Genomic DNA, 23,660 nt, shown 5'->3' on the forward strand with positions numbered 1-23,660 from the left:
GTTCCTCCATGTTATGAAATGTTTCAAAGATTCCTCACTGTTCTTTATGGATGCGTAGTATTCCATTGTGTGAATATACCATAATTTATTTATCCATTCATCTGTTGATGGGCATCTTGGTTGCTTCCATCTTTTTGCTATTGTAAACAGTGCTGCAATAAACATGGGTGTGCATATATCTGTTTGTGTAAAGGCTCTTATTTCTCTAGGATATATTCCAAGGAGTGGGATTGCTGGATCATATGACAGTTCTATTTCTAGCTTTTTAAGGAAGCACCAAATCGATTTCCAAAGTGGTTGTACCATTTTACATTCCCACCAGCAGTGTAGAAGTGTTCCAATCTCTCCATAGCTTCTCCAACATTTATTATTTTGTGTTTTTTGGATTAATGCCAGCCTTGTTGGAGTGAGATGAAATCTCATTGTAGTTTTGATCTGCATTTCTCTAATGGCTAATGATCGTGAACATTTCCTCATATATCTGTTAGCTACCTGAATGTCTTCTTTAGTGAAGTGTCTATTCATATCTTCTGCCCATTTTTTAATTGGGTTATTTGTCTTCTTGCAGTTGAGTTTTTGCAGAATTATGTAGATTTTAGAGATCAGGCACTGATCAGAAATGTCATAGCTAAAAACTTTTTCCCAGTCTGTAGGGAGTCTTTTTACTCTTTTGGTGAAATCTTTGGATGAGCATAAGTGTTTGATTTTTAGGAGCTCCCAGTTATCTAGTTTTTCTTCTACATTCTTTATAATGTTTTCTATACTGTTTATGCCATGTATTAGGGCTCCTAACATTGCGCCTATTTTTTCTTCCATGATCTTTATCGTTTTAGATTTTATATTTAGGTCTTTGATCCATTTTGAGTTAGTTTTTGTGCATGGAGTGAGGTATGGGTCTTGTTTCATTTTTTTGCAGATGGACATCCAGTTATGCTAGCACCATTTGTTAAAAAGACTGTCTTTTTGAAAGGGACTGGACAGTAGGTAGGAGAGAGATGCTGATGAAGAGTGAGCTATTTATATCAGGTGGACACTTGAGACTGTTGGCATCTCCTGTCTGGAGGGGGGATGGGAGGATAGAGAGAGTTGGAAGCTGGCAAAATTGTCACGAAAGGAGAGACTGGAAGGGCTGACTCATTAGGGGGAGAGCAAGTGGGAGTACAGAGTAAGGTGTATATAAACTTATATGTGACAGTCTGACTTGATTTGTAAACGTTCACTTGAAGCTCAATAAAAGTTTAAAAAAAAAAAAAAAAGACTGTCTTTCCCCACTTAACTGTCGTGGGGCCTTTGTCAAATATCCACTGCTCTTATGTGGATGGATTTATGTCTGGATTCTCAATTCTTTTCCATTGGTCCATGTATCTGTTGTACCAGTACCAGGCTGTTTTGACTACTGTGGCGTTAAAATAGGTTCTAAAATCAGGTAAAGTAAGGCCTCCCACTTTGTTCTTCTTTTTCAGTGATGCCTTATCTATCCGGGGCCTCTTTCCCTTCCACATGAAATTGGTGATTTGTTTCTCCATCTCATTAAAGAATGTCATTGGGATTTGGATCAGAATTGCATTAAATGTATAGATCGCTTTTGGTAGAAAAGACATTTTTATAATGTTAAGTCTTCGTATGCACAAGCAAGGTATGTTCTTCCACTTATGTAAGTCTCTTTTGGTTTCTTGCAGAAGTGTACTGTAGTTTTCTTTGTATAAGCCTTTTATTCCTCTGTCACTTCTGGAGGCTGGTTCCTTCTCATCATTCAGGGCTTAAGTCCAGGGCTCAAGTCAAGCTCCTCAGGGAGGCCCTCCCTGACCATCCAGGCTCCCCTCACCCCCCAGCCCCTATCAATATCAGTCACTCTCTCTGTATCCTGTTTTTTCTCTGTTGCACTTACCATTATAATCTGAACTTGTTGTCAGTTACTTGTTTGCTTCTTTATTTTCATGAGAGCAGGGTGCTCACTGGTTTTGCTGTTCACTCTGTCCTCAGCCTCTAGCACAGAGCCGGGCACATAGCAGGTGTTCACTTTTGCTGAATGGATGAAAGAATAATCTACTTCAGTCCCCACAACAACCCCATGTAGTAGTGTGGTAAAGATGGTTACAAATTCTCTGCAACTCCTCCCAAGGAGAAGAGAAGGCACTTTCCCTACTCTAAGACTCTGGTCACTTCTTTCGGCCATGTGACTTCTGAAGCTAGGTCTTAGGAAGCCTTTCAGGCTCCACTGGGGTCTCTTGGAACACCCATCTGTAGAAGCCAGCTGCCACGTAAGAAGATGTCTGATTACCCAGAGACTGCCATGCAGTAAGGAAGCCCAAGTTAGCCACTTGGAGAGAGAGCGAGCTGCCTGCTAGCCCCATCTGAGGTTCCAGATATATAAGTGAAGAAATCATCCTGCCCGCCCAGCCATATGGAGCCTTCAGATGACTCCAGCCCCAGCTTCCCATAGACAGTAACCATCCTAGAGAGCCCAAGCGAGCATAGCCCAGCTGAGCCCAATCAACAGACACACCGAGAAATTATAATAATAAAACTTTGCATTAAGCCATTGAGTTTTGGAGTGGTTTGTTACACAGCTCTAGAAAATTGGATCAAGGCACCAAAAGGTCAAGTGACTTAACCAAGGCCACTTGCCTGGAGTGGCAGAGTGGGCCCTCCAACTTGGCCTGTGCTTTTCAACCCTGGGCTACACTACTCTGAGGCTAATTCATATTTATTTTTTCTGGAGGTTTCTTTTTGGTTATTTTATTATTTTACATCTCTGGTGGTCAGTATTGTGTTGAGAGCTGATCCTGATAACTCTTTTCCTTCTCACTGTAGATCTTCATAGATAATGAATGGCACGATGCCGTCAGCAAGAAAACGTTCCCCACCATCAACCCATCCACTGGAGAGGTCATCTGTCAGGTAGCTGAAGGGGACAAGGTGAGAACCCCTTACTTACCTCGGGGTGGGGATGAGTGGGCTGAGGGATGGGCAAGGATGGCTTCTTTTTTTTTCAGTTGTGGTAAAAATTTTTTATGTGTATAATTCAGTAACATTAATTAGATTATGGTTGCATAGCCATCATCATTATGATAGTATCATTTTTTTTTTTTATTAAGAAGAGAAAGAACTTTCAGTATTGAATAAGTATTAAAACGGAATGTGATGCATCACAGGCAATATTATTTATTTTATGTTGTTTTATGGTTGAAACTTTACCGTGTACGTGTATTACCAATTTAAAAACTTGGATACATGAATAAACAGACACTTTTCCCTGTAGAGAAAGGTACTAGATTATACCTGGGTTTGATAATTCATATAGTTTGTGGGCTTGTAGACTTGGGAGTGAATTTGGGGAACATCTAATCCAATCTCTGTTCTCCAGACCTGGAAGGTGAAAGTCAGAGAAGGTAAGTACACAGCTAGACTTCTAAGTACACAGCTAGACAGAAGTCATGGAAGAAGTCTTGTTGAGTAGAATTTGGGTCTCCTGGTAGTAAATCTTATTTGAATTATGCACAATCATGCTAATTAAAAAATTAGTTGTGTCGCTGGACTAAATCAAAAGCTAAGAAGTTTCCTGAATACAGCCAAACACTTCGCGGGACAGAGTAGCAGGGGTAGGGGTCTGGAGACCGTGGTTTCAGGGGACATCTAGGTCAATTGACATAACAAAGTTTTGAAGAAAACGTTCTGCATTCCACTTTAGTGAGTGGCGTCTGGGGTCTTAAAACCTACCAAGCAGCCATTTAAGATGCATCAATTGGTCCCAACCCACCTGGAACAAAGGAGAATGAAGAACACCAAAGACACAAGGAAAATATGAGCCCAAGAGACAGAAAGGTCCACATAAACCAGAGACTCCATCAGCCTGAGACCAGAAGAACTAGATGGTGCCTGGCTACCACCAATGACTGCCCTGACAGGGAACACAACAGAGAACCCCTGAGGGAGCAGGAGAAAATTGGGATGTAGAACTCAAATTCTAGTAAAAAGACCAGATTTAATGGTCTGACTGAGACTGGAGGGACCCCAGAAGACATGGCCCCCAGACTCTCTGTTAGCCGGAAACTAAAACCATTCCTGAAGCCAACTCTTCAGACAAAGATTAGACTGGATTATAAGATATTAAATGATACTCATGAAGTGTGTGCTTCTTAGCTCAAGTAGCTATATGGAACTAAATGGACAGCCCCTGTCCGATGCGAGATGAGAAGGCAGAAAAGGACAGGAGTTGGTTGAATGGACATGGGAAATACAGGGTGGGAAGGAGAAGTGTGCTGTCACATTATAGGGAGAAACAATTAGGGTCACATAACAATGTGTGTATAAACTTTTGTATTAGAAACTAACATGAACTGTAAACTTTCACTTAAAGCACAATAAAAATAAAGGAAAAAAATTTAATAAGCTATTTAAAAAAATTAGTTGTATCTCATACTCTTAGTAAAAGTTTTTTTTTTTTTTAATAGAAAAGGCGTTAAAAATAATTCAAGAATGCCTCCTACCCTGTTAAAAGACAGTGCTCAGCATTCATGCAGAAGAATTTTCTTCCCTTGTTAAAAGCAGGAAACCCTGGTGGCACAGTGGTTAAGTGCTATGGCTACTAACCAAGAGGCTGGCAGTTTGAATTCACCAGCCACTCCTTGGAAACTCCATGGGGCAGTTCTACTCTGTCCTATAGGGTTGCTATGAGTTGGAATCGACTCAATGGCAACGTTTTTTTTGTTGTTGTTGTTAAAAGTAAATTTGACCATTTTTAGGTTTATGGGGTAGTCTGATGGTGTGTCTAACATTAATGAAAGCTGTGCTTCTTGCCTGCTAACGTGCATCTCCTGGTGGTGCAATGGTTAAGAACTCAGCAGTTCAAATCCACCAGCTGGCTCCTCGGGAACCCTATGCGGCAGTTCTACTCTGTCCTGTAGGGTTGCTATGAGTCAGAATCGACTCAACGGCAACAGGTTTGGTTTGGTTTTTATATGAAAAATGGAGCTCTGATGGTGGAGTGATTAAGAGCTTGGCTGTTAACCAAAAGGTCGGCAGTTTGAATCCACCAGCTGCTCCTTGGAAACCCTATAGGACAGTTCTAACCTGTGCTATGAGTTGGAATCTATTTGACAGCAATGCGTTTTGGTGTATGAAAAATGCTAGTTGTGTGTATTTTACTGATTCCACAAGGAGAGAAAGATTGTTAAACCTGCATTTGTTGGAAAATGCCAGCTGTCATAGAAAGAATGGCTAATCCTGCTGGACTTCTTTCTTGGGAAGAGGAAAAATGGTCAGATTCCAAGAAGTGACCCTGAGGGTCTCTGTCTCCAAGGCTCTTTGGGGGATTTGGAAATGAAAACACAGAAATAGAAATGATTAGGATTCTCGTTCCCACCATGACACTGGAAAGGAGAGGAAGGTTGTATTATTCAGTCTTGTTGCTGAAGCCTGAGCTTGCCAAGCAGGACCCTTCAGGACTCGGAGGGACGGGTTGGGGCGGGTCTTCTGAGAGAGCACAAGTGGTTACTGTGTGTCCTGAGGCCTCAGGGGGTGTGTTTGGTGTGGGCTGGTTGGCACTTGGAAGCAGTCATGGAAGAGAAGGCCTGAAATGCCTCCATGGGTATTTTCCAGGACGACGTGGACAGGGCAGTGAAGGCTGCCCAGGCCGCATTCCAGCTGGGCTCACCCTGGCGCCGTATGGATGCATCCGATAGGGGCCGCCTGCTGTACCGCCTGGCCGATCTGATTGAGCGAGACCGGACCTACCTGGCGGTGAGTCCTTGGTCTTCTCTCAAGTAACAATTAGCTCCAGGCATCCTGTGAGCCACCAGGAACTACACTGCTGACCAGTAACTGATCAGCAGGGCAGAGAGTGGATACCTTTGGATTATGCCCTGCATTCAATCAGAAAAGCCTCCCACTGTCTCCTTTGCTGCTGTGGGGTTTGGCTAAGAAAGGAGACTAGAGGGAGGGAGGGGAGCCATGTTGGAGGGCCTTCCCGAGAGAGACCCCAGGGATGGACACCTCTCCTTGTACCCCTCTGTGTGCTGCCCCCTTCTCCCTGGCTGCTAGAATGCAGAGGAATCCAAGAGGTAAACAATACCCTGCCCTTTTCCTGATCCATTCTGCACACAGCAGCCAGAGTGAACCTTCTAGAAGGCAACTTATACCATGGCAGTCCACTCCTAAGCCTTCCATGGCATCATGTATCTTCCGGATAAAGTCCTGCTCTCTCACTGTGGTGTGCAGGGCCTACCAGTGTGGCTCCATCACCTGGCTCCTGTTGGATCATGCCCTCACCAGCCTTCCCTCAGGTTCTTGAGGCCAGGCTTCCTCAGGTCTTTGTACATGCTGTTCCCTCTGCCTGGGGTCCTCTTCCCTTTGTCGCCATTTGTACCTTCCCCTCTGCCTAGCGACCTCCTACATATCTCTCACGTGTTTGCTGAAAGGGCGCTCCTCAGGAGGTGCTTCTCAGACTGGGTTAGGAGGATGGTGTGAAGCATCTGTGAGCTGCCTTCTCCTTCCTAGCACCCGTAACACTTGTGGGTGATTCGTGATATTATTTACTGTCTCTTTGCTCTGTAAGCTACACGTCTGTCTCAGTTACAAGTAGGTGGCTTTAAAGAACAGAAATGTATTTTCTCATTGCTCTGAAGGCCAAAAGTCCAAATCAGGGTCTCAGCTGTGTCGATTTCTCCTCTGGGCTTCTTTCCTGGTTTCTGGTGACTACTGGTAATCCTTGGCAATCCTTGGCAGTCCTCACCTGGCATCTGTCTTCCCCTTGTGTTTGAGTCTAAGTGTATATTCTGCTTTTTTTTATAACTCAGAAGCGATTAAGTTTAGGACCCACCCTACTCTGGCATAACCTCATTAACATAACAAAAGAAAATCCTTTTTCCAAACAGGGTTACATCCCTAAGTACAGACAACCAGGCCTTCAAAAATAATTTTGGGGGACACAATTCAGTCCATAACAAGGTTCCTCACTGTATTCCCAGCACCTAGGTCTGGCTTAGAGCAGAAGCTAAAAATGTGAAATGACTGAAGGAGGAGTTGATAGCTCATCCCTCCCCCACCTTTGTTTTGGAGAGTGAGGGGCAATGGCACAGATAATGCCCCCCTACCTACTACCCCCTGGCTCCCACCAGCTTCTCAGTCCATGCCTCAGTGCTGTTCGTCATCCCTTTTGCTTTGTTTCATGCTGGCTCTGCTGTGTCTGTGCTGACCTCATTTTCTTTTCTCAGGCTTTGGAGACTTTGGACAATGGCAAGCCCTACGTCATCGCCTACCAGGTGGATTTAGACATGGTCCTCAAATGTCTCAGGTTTCCTGTTCTTCCTTCTTTTATTGGTGTCAAGGGGGTGGGAGTGGTGCTAGGGTAGGTAGAAACAGAATTGCAAAAGTGTGAAAGGCTCACAGGCCTTGGAGAAGCTTATCCACTTAGACTCTATCTCTTGGGAAAATCCCTCAGTATTAAAAGTTGTAACTTAATCATAAATATTTTCTGCTTCTTCTTGTGTCAGTTTGGTAATTTGTGTGTTACTAGGAATTTGTCCATTTCATCTACCAAAAGAACCTAGACCCATTGCCATCATGGCAATTCAGACTCATAGCAATCCTACAGGACAGAGTAGAACCGCCCCACAGGGTTTCCATAACTGTGATCTTTACAGAAGCAGACTGCCACATCTTCCTCCCATGGAGCGGCTGTGGGTTCAAACCACTGATCTTTCAGTTAGCAGTCCAGCGTTTTAACCACGGTACCACCACGGGTCCTACAGGTTATCTAATTTGTTGAGGTTCAATTGTTCATAGTATTGTCTTACAGTCCTTTTTATTTCTGTAAGGTTAGTAGTAGTAATATCCCCACTCTCATTTCTGATTTTAGTAATTTGTGTCTTCTCTCCTTTTTTCTTAGTCTAGCTAAAAGTTTGCTAATTTTGTTGATCTTTTCACAAAACCAACTTTTGGTTTTATTGATTTCCTCTATTTTTTTTCTATTCTCTGTTTTGTTATCAGCTCCCTTATCTTTAGTTCCTTTAAAAAAAAATTCTTATTTTTTTTATAAGCAATAAGAGCTTTGTCAGAGCACTTTGGATTACAAATCACAGCAACTCACTCAGCTTAATTTAAGCAATATGGAGAGATAGGGGTTCTCAAGGAGTCCAGAGGCCTGTCACGTTGCACTGACCACTGCCCTTCCCTGCCCACCTGGTTCATTCCTCGCTCAAGCCCCACAGTGCCTCCTTCAGTGCCAGTCCACGTGTTGGAACCTGGCTGCCCACACCTCCTGGGCTTGCTTCTGTATTTGTGATGCCAGCAGACTAGCTGTACTCTCTTAGTCCCAATGCCAAATTCCTGGGACCCTGACTGGCTGGCCTTGAGTCTGAGCAGCTGTGGTCAGAGTGGACAGATCACTGTACACATAATGGCTGCTCCCCCATGGACTGTGTGGGTGGATGCAGTGGGAAAGTAGAGTCCAGAAAAGCAGGGGTTGGACCACAAAACAGTAGCTATCCTCTATAGCTGGGGTTCTCAGTCAGAGTGATTGTACCCTCAGGGAACACTTGGAAATGTCTGGAGACATTTTTGGTGTCATAACTGGCAGGGGTGCCGCCAGCACCTGGCGGCCAGAGGCCAATGGTGCTGCTAAACATCCTATGATACACAGAACGGCCTCCTACAACAAAGAATTATCTGGCCCTAAGTGCCAGCCACTCCGAGGGAGAAAGATGTGGCAGTCTCCTTCTGTAAAGATTACAGCCTTGACTGGAAAGAACCCATGAGACCATGGCCCCCAGGCACCCTTTTAACGCAGAACTGAAGCTACTCCCAAAGTTCACCCTTCAGCCAAAGATTAGACAGGTCTATAAAACAAACAATAACACATGTGAGTAACGTGCTTCTTAGTTCAATCATGTATACGAGTCCAAAAGGCAACACCTGCCCAAAAGCAATGATGAGAAGGCAGGAAGGGACAGGAAAAATGGACAGATGGAAACGGGGAATTGAGCCGTGGAAAGGGAGAGTGTTGACACATTGTGGGGATTGCAACCAATGTCACAAAATAATTTGTGTATAAATTCTTGAATGAGAAATTAATTTGTTCTATAAAGTTTCACCTAAAGCACAATTAGAAAAAAAAAAGATTACAGCCTTGGAAACTCTATGGGGCAGTTCTACTCTGTCTTATAGGGTCACTGTGAGTCAGAATAGGCTTGATGGCAACAGCTGTGCCCCAAATGTCAATAGAGCCACTGTTAAGTCACCCCGCTGTGTAAGGACAGCCCAGATACGGTGAGCCACCCCCTTCCTGAATTTTAGTAGCATGCCTTTGTCTGATTAAATGACTGAGGGGGCAAAACACATGTACTATAAACCATGCTTATCACAACGGCTCTGGGAGGAAGGGAGCATGATGCTTTAACTCGTGTAGGTTGGCAACTCCTTGCTATTTTTCTCTCCAGAGTCACAAACCCGTCGTTCCAACTCAGGTCAACTGGGGTCTCAGGCCCCGTCCCAGATGCCACTCATTTCAGAAATCTTCCTTTGGCTGCATATCCTTTATCCTTCCCCCATCTTTCATTTCTCCTGCCTCCCTGAAAACTTAAACCATTGCATGCTATAAACACCGCTGTTTTTTTCCCCAGCTCTAATTTGCGGTGCTTTTCTGTCACTTGTGTCCCTCTGTGTCTAGTTTCTGTCTGTGTCCTGTCTGTCAGTTTGTCGTACTGTGGTGGCTTGAGTGTTGCTATGATGCTGGAAGGTATGCCACTGGCATTTCAAGTTTCAGAAACCAGCAGGGTCACCCATGGTGGACAGGTTTCAGCAGAGCTTTCATACTACAACAGAATAAGAAGAAAGTCCTGGCAATCTAGTTCTGTAAACTAGCCAGTGAAAACCCTGTGGATCACATCGGAACATTTCCTGATCCAGTGCTGGAAGACGAGCCCCCTAGTTTGGAAGGCACTCAAAATACACAGTGGCCGCAGCCATGGATTTGGGCATGCCAGAGATGGTAAAGATGGTGCAGGACTGGGCAACATGTCATTCTGTTGTGCATGGGGTCACCATGAGTTGGAGCTGACCCTACAACAACAACGTATCTAGATAATGAGCTTTTCAGGGGTTGGGGCCCAGTTGATGGTTTCTTTCTTTTCTGTGACTGTTCAATACGTAGTACAGTGCTCTGAGCACAAGAAGTGCTGGCCGTTAGGTAGGGCCACACTTCTTTACCAGATTCAATCCATGGCTCTCAGATGCTGGTCTGTGGACTGGTGCTAGACTGATACCATGTTCACGTTTTAATCATCTGGGTGTTTATTAAAATACAGAGTCCTGGGCATTAGTCCCATAAAGCCGGACTGAGTAGGTCAGAAGGAGGCGCCAGGATTTTGGTGTTTTTAACAAGCAATGTAGTGGATTCTCATGCTTAGAGGTTACTTAAACCAAAAACCAAACCAAACCCACTGCCGTTGAGTCAATTCTGACTCATAGCAACCCTATAGGACAGAGTAGAACTGCCCCATAGAGTTTCCAAGGAGCGCCTGGCGGATTTGAACTGCCGACCTCTTGGTTAGCAGCTGTAGCACTTAACCACTACGCCACCAGGGTTTCCTAGAGGTTACTTAAAAAAAAAAAAATTTTTTTTTTTTTTAAATTACTGTGACCTTAAAAAAAAAGAAAAAACCATTGCCATTGAGTCAATTCCAACTCATAGTGATCCTATAGGACAGAGCAGAACTGCCCCATAGGATTCCCAAGGAGCAGCTGGGGTATTTGAACTGCCAACCTCATGGTTACCAGCCGAGCTCTTAACCACTATGGCATCAGGGCGCCACTGTTACCTTTGCGGTTATTTAAGTCTTTGTAGGAAATAAGCCAAAAGCAAGGGCAACCATGAGAAAATCTCAGTTAGGCCAGTTTGAATCCTTTTTTTTTTCCCTGCCAGAGTTTGCAGGGTTCCCTCATATTTGTTGATTAAAGCTATTTGCCTTTTTCTTTTTTTTAAGGTATTATGCAGGCTGGGCTGATAAGTACCATGGGAAAACCATTCCCATTGATGGGGATTTCTTCAGCTACACCCGCCATGAGCCCGTGGGGGTGTGTGGACAGATCATCCCGGTGAGTGCTATCCTCTCTGAAGGTTTACCAGGAGTGAGGTGGGCTCAGTCTGGAAAACAGAAGTGAGATTCTGCAATCTCAGACAGACTCATTACAAAGGTGTGAGGTTGTATGCGGTTGAAGTCAGAAGGCAGCATGGCTGCAGGTTGAGAATGTGGGTTTTGACAAAGCCAAATCCAGATTTGAGTCCCAGCCATGCCATTCGTTAACTCAGTGCCCTCAGGCAAGTCAGTGATCCCTCCAATCCTCAGTTTCCTCATCTGAAAACGGAAAGTAACATTGCGCAGATCTTAGGAAGGTAGAGAGGATTGAATGGATATGCCTAATAAGGGCTTAGCATGGTGCCTGGTACATAAAAAGCACTAGTAAGTGTCAGTTGCTATTATTATCATCAACCACCTGCCTCATGCATCTGTCTTAAATTGTGGGGGAGAACACAAGGGGTTCAGAGAACTCAGCGCCCACCTTTACCCTGTGGGGTGCTGATTTCTGCTGGCTGGGGTAGCTCTCTGAGGAGGGGTCGGTTCTGGGGTTGGGGGGCTGTCGTATACTGCAGTGGAACTTCCCGCTCCTGATGCAAGCATGGAAATTGGGCCCAGCCTTGGCAACCGGCAATGTGGTCGTGATGAAGGTAGCTGAGCAGACTCCACTCACCGCCCTCTATGTGGCTAACCTGATTAAGGAGGTATGTTGCTTGTTTCCCTCTTCACCTCCAAATGTCCTTGTGTAGGCATCTGAGGAGGGGCCTCAGGGTCAAAGGGAGGTGGGAGTAGAGCAGGGACTGACCCCCACTCTGACCATATTCTTCTCTTACCTATTTCCTACATTGGGTTCCCCTGAAAGGACCCCTCTGAAGAACGAAAACCATTGTTCTAAATGAATGTCATGGGGGGAAGGGCAACAGTCACTAGTGTTTAGAATTCCTGTGCACTACCCCACAACACCTGCTTCTGCTCACAGACTGTCTTAGCCGCCCGTCTTAGTCTCCTAGGGTTGCTGTAACGAAGTGTCACCAACTGGGTGGCTTAAAACAACAGCAATTTATTCTCTCACTGTTTTGGAGGCTAGAAGTTAGAAATCAAGTTGTCTGTAGGGCCGTGCTCTCTCTGAAGACTCTCGGAGAAGATCCTTTCTTGCCTCTTCCTAGCTTCTAGTGGCTCCCGGCAGTCCTTGGCATTCCTTAGTTTGTAGACACATCGCTCCAATCTCTGCCTCCATCTTCACGTGGCCATCTTCCCTCTTCATCTGACTGTTTCCCTTCATTTCTTATAACACCACCAGTCATATTGAGTTAGGGCCTACCCTACGTCAGTATGACCTCATGTTAACTAACTATATCTGCAAAGGTGTTATTTCCAAACATGGTCACATTCACAGGTACCAGGGGCTAGGTAGGACTTCATCATATCTTTTGGGGAGACACAACCAAACCTGTAACGTCTTGGAAGGGATGAATTTCCCCTGCCCTCATCCCAACATCTGGCCCTTTTGAGCAGGAGAAGGACTCACAGTATCCCCCGGCTGTTTGCCCACAGGCTGGCTTTCCCCCTGGTGTGGTCAACATTGTTCCTGGATATGGCCCAACGGCTGGTGCTGCCATCGCTTCCCACAAGGATGTGGACAAGGTGGCATTCACTGGCTCCACTGAGGTAAGGTGTCCCAAGGACCTCGAATTCCCAGGAGTGACACAGGGCTGAGCCATTCATGGTTGGGTTGACACTCCAGCAGCTCCTGGGGAGGGCCAGCATCCCCTGTGGAATAAAGAGTCTGTGACCCTTTGGACTTTGCAAAGCTCAGAGTTGGTCATGGTTCTTGAGTGTCAGGCTCCTCGACTGGCACTACCATTGTGCTCGGAGCTTGGGCTTCAGAAAGATTGAATTTAGTGCACACAAAGCATTGAGCACAGTGTCTGGTATGAGGCAGAAGCCACACAACAGTGACTACTGCTCAGACTGTTATCATCCTATCATAGAGGCTCAGCCGGGTGGGGCACCCATGGTGAGTGAATGGCTAGATTTGGGGAAATTCTGCAGGTCTTTTGACGCGGCAGCTTTCCCAAGTTGTGGGCTCCTCTGTTCTGTGTGTCTGTTGAAAGCATTTGCTCTCTTACTTGTACACAGACATGCACACACTGATAGCATGTCTGTTTCTGCTTCCTGAAGGTTGGCCACCTAATCCAGGTGGCTGCGGGGAACAGCAACCTCAAGAGGGTGACCCTGGAGCTGGGGGGAAAGAGCCCCAACATCATCATGTCAGATGCTGACAGTAAGCTCCCAGGGGGAGGCAGTTGCGAGCTATCGATACCCAGGTTCTGCACTCCCTTCTGCCGTGCTCAGCGTCCCATCCGAATTGACCCCACCCCTGGAACCTCCAGATAAAGGCCAGACCCCATAGCCTGAGCCTCCATCCACATGACCCGATCTCTCCCCCAGCCCCTCTCCTCTTTTCTCCCTGGAATCCAGCCAGGCTGGGCCACACCTCACACTTTCTCTCTGACTAGACTGTTCTCCCCATCACATCCTTCTTCTTGCTCTTGCCTCCTCAGCTCCCAGATCTGCTCTCTGCAGGCTGGGTGGTCCCCACAGGGAGTCATCACCCCCACACTCTGTGGAGGCCCCAAACCATGTGGCAGGAGTGGGTTAAGTGAGCAGGGGCCACTGGGTGGAGCCAGGGCAGTGTCCTCCCTTCCTCACCTCATGCAGCCTTTCTGCCCTGTCCCTGCAGTGGACTGGGCTGTGGAGCAGGCCCACTTCGCCCTATTCTTCAACCAGGGCCAGTGCTGCTGCGCCGGCTCCCGAACCTTTGTGCAGGAGGATGTGTACGCTGAGTTCCTGGAGCGCAGCGTCACCCGGGCCAAGGCACGCGTGGTTGGCAACCCCTTTGACAGCCAGACTGAGCAGGGGCCCCAGGTAAGCCGGCACCTGCAGCGGCAGGTAGATCTGGGCTCCCGTCTCGGCCTCTATTTCCTCATCCGTAAAGCCTACCTTTCCTAACTCACAAGTGGCTGTGAAGTGGAAATTAAATACTTGCAAGCACTTTGTAAATTGTACATATATAACGAGTACTAGGAGTGTCTGTCCAAAAAACAATCGTGCTTTTTCATGTTGGCCATTATAAAAATGCACGTCTTGGTTGCCTGGAAGGATACGCATGGATCTGTCAACCGTGGTTATATCTGTGGAGCAGGCTAGGGTAGGGATTTCTTGTCATTTTAAACTCGATAAAACTATAGTCAATAATAATTGTAATAAAGATAAATACACAGTTTGGTGGTTCCTCAATAAATTAAACATAGAATTACCGTATGACACAGAAATCCCACTCGTAGGTTTATACCCAAGAGAGTTGAAAGCTGGGATCCAAACAGATGTGTGTACATCAGTGTTCACGGCAGCATTATTCACAGTAGCCAAAAAGTGGAGCCAAACCAAATGTCATCAGCAGATGAATGGAGAGACAAAATGTAGTATATCCACCAGTGGAGTGTTACTCAGCCATAAAGAGAAATGAAGTCCTGATAACACTGAGTGAAGCACTCAAACGTTATGCTGAATGAAAGAAACCAGACATAAAAGGTCACATATCGTAGGATTTCATTCATATGAAATGCCCCATACGGTTTCCAAGGAACAGCTGCTGGATTCAAACTACTGACCTTTTGGTTAGCAGCCGTAGCCCTTAACAACTGCACCATCAGGACTTTATGAAATGTGCGGAATAGGTAAATCCATGGAGACAGAAAGTAGATTAGCGGGTGCCAGGGGCTGGGAATGAGGACTAGGCGTGAGTACTGACGGGTACAGGGTTTCTTTTTGGGGAATGAAAATGTTCAGGAATTACAGGGGATGGTTACCCAACATTGTAAATATATTAAAATCCACTGAATTGTACATTTTAAAATGGTGAATTTTATGTTATGTGAATTTCATTTTAATAAAAAATGTATGATGAACAAAATATCAACATTTTACATACAGTCAACAAATAATAGTAAATACAGTGCTTCTCCCCACCATTTGCTCACATCTGGCCCTTATTCCAGCACTGTCCTTAGGCCCAGTAGGCCCACCCTGGCTCCCGAGGGCCCTGCGCTGGCCGCCTCCAGCTTCCCCCTCTCGTGGGGTGAGGAGTCAAAGCATTGGGGCTGTTCTCAGCCTTACCCACACTGCCCCTTCTAGACCTCATTCTGGTTACTGCCTCCCAGAACTTCCTCTCCACATGTCCCCAAGCCCACTCTGGGCCCACCAGAGCCTCTCCCCTGGCTCCAGCCCCACGTGGTCTGTGCTGCTGTTATCTGCGCCCCAGGCCCCAGGGTTGGCCAAGGGCAGCCATTTTTTGTGGGCGGCAGAGATGAGACTTGGACGTGGGCTGGGATGTCTGCACACTGACGAGCTGTGTGGCCCTGGGAAGAAGACCCCTCAAGGTGTGGGATGGAGCCTAGGTGGGGGGCAAAGGGGGCCAGCTGAATCCCTACAGCGCCACTTTCTAGGGACATGTTTTGAGGAACTCAAGAATTCTTAATTCAAACTTGGCCTTCTGGGTGTTATGAAGGCGAGAGAATAGAATGTATTTTTCTTCACAGTTTGTTAGTTTGATTTAGGACTTTCAAATATCTGGTCTGGTGGCCAACAGCCCCCATTTCTACTCTTGCCCTTGGCCCTGTGCATGTTGCAGAGGCCGCCTTTTTCTGCGAGATGGCGAACATGGAGATCATTTTCCTGTTTTTCCCCATTATGGCAAGCACCAGGCCCCATGAGCGCTTGGAAGCCTGTCACAGAATGGGGTGTAACTATGGACGTTGTGGGGGACCCACAGTTGCTTCTGAGGATGGACTGGAACTCCATGATGGGGACAAGTTATGTGCCCAACATCTGTCTCTGTCTGTCTCAATAGCTTTATTAAGGTGTAACGCACATACCATAAAATTTACTGTTACAAAGTGTACAATTCAGTGGCATTTAGTACATTCACAATGTCACCCAGCCATCATCATTATCTAATTCCAGAATATTTTGATCACACAGAAGAAACCCTGTACCCATTAGCTGTCGCTTCCCCCCCCGCCCCGCCCCCCCGCAAGCCCTTGGCAACCACCGGTTTTCTTTCTGTCTCCGGGATTTGCCTTTTCTGGACATTTCATGTAAATGGAATCCTACACTATGTTGCTGAATCAGTGGGCATGGGCACTTGATTTTCTGACAGGTATTAATGAACCACTTGCCAAAAACGCTGCCCCAGTCGACAGTCGTTCCAACGGTGTATATGACATACGCTCGCCATCAATGCATTTTCTCAATATTTTAAATGCCTGCTAATAATTGAAAAACAAGACCAATGGGTTTGATTTGCATTTCTTTGATTACTAATGAGCTTGAGCCTTTTTCCTAGGTTTCTTGGCTATTTGAATTTCCTCTTCCTGGCCATATTTATTCGTGACCTTGACCCATTTCCATTTCTCAGTTGTCTCATTGCATGCGTGGCCTAGGAGAGGTCTGACTGTAGCTTTGCATCCCAGATAACTCTGCTCCTTCTGCCGCAGGTGGACGAGACTCAGTTTAAGAAGATTCTTGGCTATATCCAGTCTGGGAAGCAGGAGGGGGCAAAGCTGCTGTGTGGTGGTGGGGCCGCTGCTGACCGTGGCTTCTTCATCCAGCCCACCGTGTTTGGAGATGTGCAAGATGGCATGACCATTGCAAAGGAGGAGGTGAGCATGGGGCCAGAGCTCCAGGGAATGGTCTTCAAGAGAAGAGGGAGTGACTCAGCCCGGCATTGTGACACTGATCCACCAGCTGGCTTTGGGCCTCATCCCATCTCTGTTGTCAAGTCGACTCCGACTCATAGTGAGCCCATGTGCGTTAGAGTAGAAATGTGCTCCGTAGTGTTTTCATTGGCTGACTTTCTGGAAGTAGATGGCCAGGCCTTTCTTCTGAGGCACCTCTGGGTGGACTTGAACCACCAGCCTTTTGGTTAGCAGGCAAGTGTGTTCAACATTTGTATCAGTTAGGAACGTGGCTTCTGTGCTTAGGACAAGTTATTTACAATTCCCATATGCTCTCCTTACTCTCCTCTTCATCCCTTGATGGCTCCCCATTGTCTGGGAGGAATTTTAAATTCCTTAGCGTATCCTACAAGACCCTTGGTGATCTGGTTGCTGTGAGCCCAGACTCTAGGACTGAAGTTCCCTGGCCCTTTTGTGGCCTTTATATAAGCAGGAGATTGGGTTAGACCAAAGGGCTCAGCGCCCTGCAGGAAGTGATCCCCTCAGTGTTCTCCTCCTGGGCACTCATTGTGGGCTCAGGTCAGCAGCTGTACCTCATTCATTCATTCATTCCACAGAGTAATGAATGCCTACTATGCGCCAGACCCTCTACAGACCCTGGAGATACAGGGGTATCTAAGACATGTTCTCTGCTCTGGTGGAGTTCAGATTCTCTCCAATTCCCTAAACTGGATTAAGACCTTTAGCTGCTCTATGCAAGGAAAATATGGTGCCACCCCTTTTTGTGTAGAATTCAAAATAAAATTAAAGTGCATAATCAGGGTAAGAAAGTCCAACAGAGTTCTGCCTTTTCCCCCAACCATCCTGACGGCTTTGATGCCACTTTCTGGGTGGGGCAGGGGCTACCTCTGTTGTGCTGGTGTCCTGAGCCTATGCCGCCTGCTGTACCATCAGTGCCCTAGCCTCGGTGAACCCCTGGCAGTCTCCTCCCACCTCTGTCTTTACCTTCTTGAGTCCTGGGATCAGCCAGGTCTTCAAGAGGTGCTGGCTCCTTTGAGTGGAGAATGGGTGCTCGGTGTGCGACGTCCCTCCTCTCCGCTCCTCACCCTCTCTCAGCTGTGGCCACTTTCTGTTCTTGGGATATCACAGCTTAATTGCTGCTTCTGGACAGCCTTTCCTGATATTCCTCCTCCCACTGCCGAAGCAGGTGGTGCCTCTGGGCTCCCAGCACTCAAGGCACTGCATGTGAGCACGCACAGCCAGGGCCCCCACCCAGCACTCTGAACTGAGAGGACCCAAGAGCAGCGACACCCCTATAGCAACAAGCACGCTCAGCACCACCTCTTGGCTTCTCAATCTCATTCGCCACTAAAAGGACCCAGGGTTCCTTGGAGCAATAACTCATTCCAGGACTAAGCAGAGAAAATACAAGAATGCCTTGGAACATCTTGGGGGCAGACACTGTATTTTGTTTGGAGTTGTTTCTTCAGCATCTTGCTGTGTGCCTCGCACCTAGATTGTATTTGCTGAAGGACTGATTTAAATTCTTTTGAAACGAAATTTATGTGTAACACGCAAATCACCTATATCTTGCAGGGTTGTGTAGAAAAGAGATTATATATTGTAAACCCTTGGCACATAGAAGGATGTTGTCCATGTTGGCTTCCTTCCCTTTGTGTTTCACTGAACTTGGGAGCACTTGTCTCCCTTTGGGACCGTTAGGTGTGTCTGGGGGCTTGTCACCACATCTGGACTCATCTGTTCAGCACTGTGAAAGTTGGGTAGCAGGAGTTGCGTGTCTGGCACATCCTCCTATTCTGCGCTCTGCCCCCAGATCTTTGGACCAGTGATGCAGGTCCTGAAGTTCAAGACCATAGAGGAGGTCGTTGGGAGGGCCAACAACTCCAAGTACGGGCTGGCTGCAGCTGTCTTCACAAAGGACTTGGACAAGGCCAATTATCTGTCCCAAGCCCTCCAGGCTGGCACCGTGTGGTAAGAGCCTCCCAACATCCTCTCCTAACCCCAGCAAGGATCCCCCAAAGCCAGGGTCTTCTGGAATCCAGTATTCACCATTCCAGAGTGTGGGGTGCTGGCCTCAGTTTCTCCCGAGTCAGGGTATGGTACAGCTGATGAAGTAAAGATTCCCGCTCCCCTCTCCTCCAGATTAAACTTCTCTGCACTGCACATGCCCCATCTAGCCCTTCTTCGGGGAGCAGGTGGATGACACGGCTCCTTACTAAGCTGTAAGGCGGGAGACCAAGGCTGAGGGCATATATCTTTGGAATACTGATTTTAAGGCTTAATACCTACTTCACATCCACTAGGATAACTCTAATGAACAAACAAAAAAGAAAAATTAAAAAATAATAAGTGTTGGTGAAGACACAGAGAAATTCGAACCTTTACCCATTGCTGGTGGGAATGTAATGGAAATGTTTGGTGTTTCCTCAAAAAGTTTAATACAATTACCATAGACCCAGAAATTCCACTCCTAGGAATAGACCCAAGAGAACTGAAAGCAAGAACTCGAACTTGTATACCAATGTTCATTGTAGCACTATTTACCATAGTCAAAGGTGCAAACAACACGAATGGCCATCCATATTTGAATGGATAAACAAAGTGTGGTATATACATATGATGGACTACTACTCTGCTCTGAGGAGGAATGAAGTCCTAATACATGCTATGGAAACCCTGGTGGCATAGTGGTTAAGAGCTACAGCTGCTAACCAAAAGGTCGGCAGTTCAGATCAACCAGGCGCTCCTTGGAAACTCTATGGGGCAGTTCTACCCTGTCTTCAGAGGGTCGCTGTGAGTCGGAATCGACTCGATGGCAACAGGCTTGGTTTGGTTTGGTTAGGTTAATACATACTACAACATGGATGAACCTTGAAAGCATTTTGCTGAGTGAAAATGGCAACAGGCTTGGTTTGGTTTGGTTAGGTTAATACATACTACAACATGGATGAACCTTGAAAGCATTTTGCTGAGTGAAAGAAGCCAGACACAAAGACCACACGTATTTTATGACTGGCTTTCTATGAGATGTCCAGAATAGGCAAATCCATACACACAAAAAGTAGATAATTGGTTGCCAGGGGCTGCTAGTGGTGGTGGTGGCGTGGGGGGGGCAGGGATTGGAAGTGCATGCTAACAGATATAGTATTTCTTTTTTGTGGTGATGGAAATGTTCTGAAATTAAGTAGTGATTATGGTCCCACAACACTGCGCATATGCTACACACCACTGAATTGTATACTTTAAAATGGTGAATTTTAAATTTAATTAAAGTTTTTAGTTGCAAAAAAAGTTTAAAATGCTACACAAAGCTATCACATTGTGTCCTTGTTGTTGACAGCCCTCTGTCCTGAAGGACAAAGATGATTTGAGGTCTTATTTCATGTGGTTTGCTTTGGGCCCTCTTGGCTAGCTACCGCTATCTACCACTCACTTTTCCTCAATGAGATTTTAGAGCAATGCAGGGGGTCCCGGGGTATAACAAATATACCCACAAGAGGTATTTCTGGAATCTCATTTCAAATTTTAAGAAGCCCTGCTGGTGCAATGGTTCAGTACACGGGTGCTCACTGAAAGGTCGGGCGTTCGAACCCACCACTGGCTCCATAGGCAAAACAACCTGTCGATCTGCTCCTATAAAGATCACAGCCAAGAAAACCCTATCGGGCAGATCTGCTCTTTCAGTGCTGCTACGAGTTGGAATCCACTTGCCAGCACTTAACAACAACACTTGTAATTCTAGGATCAACTGCTATGATGTGTTTGGGGCCCAGTCCCCGTTCGGTGGCTACAAGATGTCTGGGAATGGCCGGGAGCTCGGGGAGTATGGTCTGCAGGCATATACTGAAGTGAAAACTGTGAGTAGGGCGCCCACCGCATACCCAGCTCCCAGACCTCTCCTCGGTCACACTTGAGTCTGTCAGTATTTATTAATTTCTCATTCTAAGCTGGTGAAGCTATGAAAGAAGGTGAAGACCCATCTCTCCTCTGTCTCATGGGAAATAACTTGGGGACTGGCCTTGCCGGCACAGGCATTTGCTGGCCTTTGGGTATATGCCGAAGGCTATGAAACCTGAGAAAAAGGAAAGAGCCAAGTAGGCTGGGCCAGCTAGGAAAAGCTTCTGAAGAGAACCAGGCATTAGCTATCAAGGCCCTAAGCATACCCATAGCCTTTGATTTTGCAACTTTATCAATAGGAATAGTGCCTAAAAGAACTAATCAGAAATACCAAGAAAGTGTTATTTTCATAAATGTTCATCAGAGCATTGCCTCTAGTACAGAGCGGTTGGGTGTAACTTAAATGTCCAGTAAATAATGGAACACCCAAACCTTGGAGTAATTAGGCAGCCATTAAGTTTTTTTTTTTTTGTAGAATATTTGATAGGGAAAATGCTAATCCTTGAAAGTGAAAAAGCAGGGCACAAAGAAATCTATGTAGTATGAGCCCAGTTTTAAACTATATATGCGTATATAGAGAAAATCAGATACATTTGTTTATCAGTATAAACAAGGCGGGAGAAAAAAATATGCTCAAGCGATAATGATTTTCTCTCTACAACGATATAAACAAGGCGGGAGAAAAAAATATGCTCAAGTGATAATGATTTTCTCTCTACAACGAACACTTAGTTAACTTTGACCAGACAACATACACGCAAGTGGAAATTAAGAGAAATGGGCCTACCTGGGCTCTCCTAGCATTGGAAAAGACAAGGCACAGGGCAAGCCGACCAGCCAGGAGGAACAGGGGGAGGGAAGACGAATGGGGGAGGGCGGGCTTTGGTTCAGTACTATAGTGCTAATAAGCCCAGAGAGTGAAGAGACAAGCTGTGAGAAACAGATCATTTTTTGTTGTGGGGCTGTCCTGTGCATTGCAGGATTGTTAGCAACATCCATGGCCTTAACCCACTGGATGCCAGTAGCCCACTCCCCACCCTCCTCCAGTCATGACAACCAAGAATATCTCCAGACATTGCCCAGTGTCCCTGGGGTCACATGATCACCCCTGTTGGGAACCACTGGGTTAAGGTGATGCAGGTGTGACCTCACACTGGATACAGCCCCAGTGATTCCTGGGATTGGCCAGTTGGCCAACAGGATGTTACAAGTAAGGGAACTTCCCTCTGCTCATGCCCAGGCTGCACCATGCTGCGGGTGCCTACAAATTATAGGGAAGAATGAAGATTTAACGGCTTCTCTGGACTCCTCTTACAGGTCACTGTCAAAATTCCTCAGAAGAACTCATAAAGACCCGTGCCTGGCTTCCTTCGTCAACAGCGATAGACAGTTTGATGAGATCAGCAACAAAACCAAGAAAAATGACTTGCACGCCAAAAGCTTCAAAAGAGAAGTTCCTCTCACAAAATCTCTTGGGTCAAGAACTTCCTGGAATGTGAATCGATAAACAGGTTGGGGAGGTGGGGTGAAGAGTATACGGGGAGTCTGGTAAACAGCAACAATACTACTAGCTTTCAGGGGGATTTTAAAAAACAGAGTCCAATCTCTCATCCTGTCCATCCTCTACACTTCTGTAACTTGCCTTTATGGGGAGAAAAGCCACTGTTTTCAATTATATTAATATCAGGCAATAGCTAGCACCTTTGTATTCCAGACTAAAAATCATTAAAAACAGCTGTGCTCTTAACTTCCTGGGTGACTCCTCCTTTATCCCATCCCAGTAACCTAAGGAAATGCTGTCAGGCAGGTATCTTGTTCCTGCTGCACCTGTGTCACATTGTATACAACTATGACCCTCCCCTACTGTAGGTGAAGAGCTTTCTGTCTCATGCATTTCATTAACAAATATCTGTGGCCTGTTGCCAGATGGCAGGCATTGTGCTCGGCAGTAGGGTAGGACCAAAACGAGCCCCTAGCCTCAGAGAGTGGGGAGGTATGCCAGGACAGAGACACATGATCTCTGAGATTGGTTCTCAGTTTTTTCAGTTCAAACACTTGATCACGCCAAATGAGACAGATTCATAATCAATTACCTAAGAGACTGATTTGGAAGTCGAACGTCTGTTATTTTAAGTGAGATCCATATTTTTGGTGACCAGACCTTTAGGATCTCCTGGGTATCCTAGACATGGACTTCCTTGAGTCAAGGTACCTGGCAAATCAGTAAGAAGTATTTGTAGTTGTCTTAGGCTGAGTTCTCTAGAGAAGTAAAACCAGTGAAGTATATATATATATAGAGAGAGAGAGATTTATCTCAAAGAAATAGCTCACACGGTTGTTGAGGCTGGCAAGTCCCAAATCTGTGGGTCAGGCATCAGGGTGGAGGCTTCTCCTGACTCATGTGGTTGCAGGGGCTAACAAACCCACAATTGTCGGGTCAGATGGCAGGCTCACATCCCAAGAACCAGAGGTCAGATGCAGGATCCAGGACAAGAGAGGGCCTTGCCGCAGCATCTATATACATATGTATCTGTTTTGTTTTTTTTTTTTACTTTTCATATATAGGATGCAGGTCACACCCCTAAGGAAACGTCTTCATCAGAGTGAGGGTGTGACTGGAGCAAAGGTGTGACCAGAGTAAGAGTGTGACTCAACATACACCTCACACTAATCCTAACTCATTAACTTATAGAAGTTAGGATTTATAACACATAAAATGAAGGATAATTACATATATCACAAAATGGAGGAAAACTGCATCAGGTCACAAAATGGAGGGCAATCACACAATACTGGGAATCATGACCTAGTCAAACTGACACATAACCATCACAGTTTACCCCTTGTCAACTTATCACCTGTACACAGCTCTTTAACCTATACATAAATAAAGACAATTATAAAGTCCTACTTGCACCTACTATGATAC

The 23,660-nt window shown here is 46.0% G+C and overlaps 1 protein-coding gene across 1 annotated transcript in view; it reads left to right on the top strand.

Annotated features, from left to right (window-relative positions):
• ALDH2 (aldehyde dehydrogenase 2 family member) overlaps nt 1–22,478 on the top strand; it is a 36,838-nt gene extending 14,360 nt beyond the window's left edge. The window contains exons 2-13 of the mRNA XM_049865526.1: nt 2,815–2,919; nt 5,602–5,742; nt 7,215–7,294; nt 10,983–11,094; nt 11,651–11,779; nt 12,630–12,743; nt 13,257–13,359; nt 13,819–14,003; nt 16,634–16,798; nt 18,648–18,805; nt 20,577–20,691; nt 22,049–22,478. Of these exons, the coding sequence (XP_049721483.1) occupies nt 2,815–2,919; nt 5,602–5,742; nt 7,215–7,294; nt 10,983–11,094; nt 11,651–11,779; nt 12,630–12,743; nt 13,257–13,359; nt 13,819–14,003; nt 16,634–16,798; nt 18,648–18,805; nt 20,577–20,691; nt 22,049–22,081 (1,440 nt within the window). The 3' untranslated portion in view covers nt 22,082–22,478. The remainder of the gene's footprint in view (nt 1–2,814; nt 2,920–5,601; nt 5,743–7,214; nt 7,295–10,982; nt 11,095–11,650; nt 11,780–12,629; nt 12,744–13,256; nt 13,360–13,818; nt 14,004–16,633; nt 16,799–18,647; nt 18,806–20,576; nt 20,692–22,048) is intronic.
• Nucleotides 22,479–23,660: the final 1,182 nt, after the last annotated feature.

This window comes from Elephas maximus, chromosome 22, assembly GCF_024166365.1.
Source record: "Elephas maximus indicus isolate mEleMax1 chromosome 22, mEleMax1 primary haplotype, whole genome shotgun sequence".
NCBI lineage: Eukaryota > Metazoa > Chordata > Mammalia > Proboscidea > Elephantidae > Elephas > Elephas maximus.